Source organism: Pteropus vampyrus, unplaced genomic scaffold (genome assembly GCF_000151845.1).
Source record: "Pteropus vampyrus isolate Shadow unplaced genomic scaffold, Pvam_2.0 Scaffold353, whole genome shotgun sequence".
Taxonomy (NCBI): domain Eukaryota; kingdom Metazoa; phylum Chordata; class Mammalia; order Chiroptera; family Pteropodidae; genus Pteropus; species Pteropus vampyrus.
The window spans coordinates 717,423-718,664 of NW_011889134.1; the positions used below are offsets into that span (position 1 = coordinate 717,423).

Here is a 1,242-nt window from a genome sequence, read left to right on the forward strand (position 1 = left end):
GCCTAGAACAAGCAAGCAGATTACAGAAGCAGAAGTTGGCCATTAGCACAATACATCACCTAGTACCACACCCTGGTTAACAAGTAAGTGGATTATAGAAGCAGACATTGGCCATCTTCATATCTTATACAATACACATCCTAAACCACACCCACGCAAGTAGGACAACTTCTGGTATCTAAAGATATTTCTTCCCTGTAGCTGACTTAGCTAGTTGGCTCCCTTGAAAATTTTCCACCCTTAACACGGCAACATCTCACTCACAGATGTACGTGTTGCTTTATGGCATAAAGATGTTGTAAACGGTTCTCACATAGATTTCATCTGGAGGAGGCTTCTTCTTGCTGCCAGGTTCAAGGAATTTCTTAATTGTGGGAATATTACTCATTTTCACTGTGTACTCCTGAAAAAAGGTAAACATAAAAGGTATTAGTTATTATGAAAACATGGTTGTTCAAAATGGCCCATTGATATCTGTCCAATGAATATTTGTTGTAAGGATCCACTGTGCTGGCTCGAAAATTACTGCTTGGCTATCACCCATGGGAACATAACATTCTAACAAGAAGCTTTCTGCTTCTGTACTCCCGCTTGCACAACCGACCTGTGGGTTGACAGGTACTGAATAGGAGAAAAATAGACCTTTGCGTTCAAGACAGAATGAGGAATGAGATTTAGGGCTTAAAAACCCTGTACTTCTACATTTCGGGGCTGCTTACTTTGGGGTCTGCGTACCCCTGGCAGACCCAGCTGGCTGAATAAAGAGCATGTTTCCTATAACTCACTGATTTCTGGTGGGCAACTAATCTTTCTGAGGTAACTGAAGTTATACAAGGAGGGACCTCAGGAATCCCCTGGAGCATTTCTTGAACGAGGCATACCGGGTATACACCCCCATTGGTCCTGAGGCCCCTGAGAACCAGCAGGCAATTAATATAGCCTTTGCTACTCAGGCAGCCCGATATCCAGTGTAAATTGCAAAAAATTAGAAGGTTTTGCAGGGATGAACCTGTCCCAACTTGTTGAGATAGCCCAGAAGGTGTTCAACAACAGGGAGGCACCGGATGACCCCAAACGTATGGCTAAAATCTGAAGCTACTGTCATCAACCCAGCCAATCTGTTGCCAGACCCAGACCCCGAGACCTCCGTTCATGACTGCATAGATTTCACAGATGCTGTGTGTTCCTCGCGGCCAGACCTCAAAGACGCCCCTCTGCCTGAGGCCAGTGAAGTTCTGTTCA

At 44.8% G+C, this 1,242-nt stretch overlaps 1 protein-coding gene across 1 annotated transcript in view; it reads right to left on the reverse strand.

The window, feature by feature from the left end:
- Positions 1 to 86: 86 nt before the first annotated feature.
- The window catches only part of LOC105304800 (glutathione S-transferase A4), a 16,308-nt gene continuing 15,152 nt past the window's right edge, over positions 87 to 1,242 (reverse strand). Inside the window, exon 7 of the mRNA XM_011379081.2 lies at positions 87 to 403. Coding sequence (XP_011377383.1) covers positions 281 to 403 — 123 coding nt within the window. The 3' untranslated portion in view covers positions 87 to 280. The remainder of the gene's footprint in view (positions 404 to 1,242) is intronic.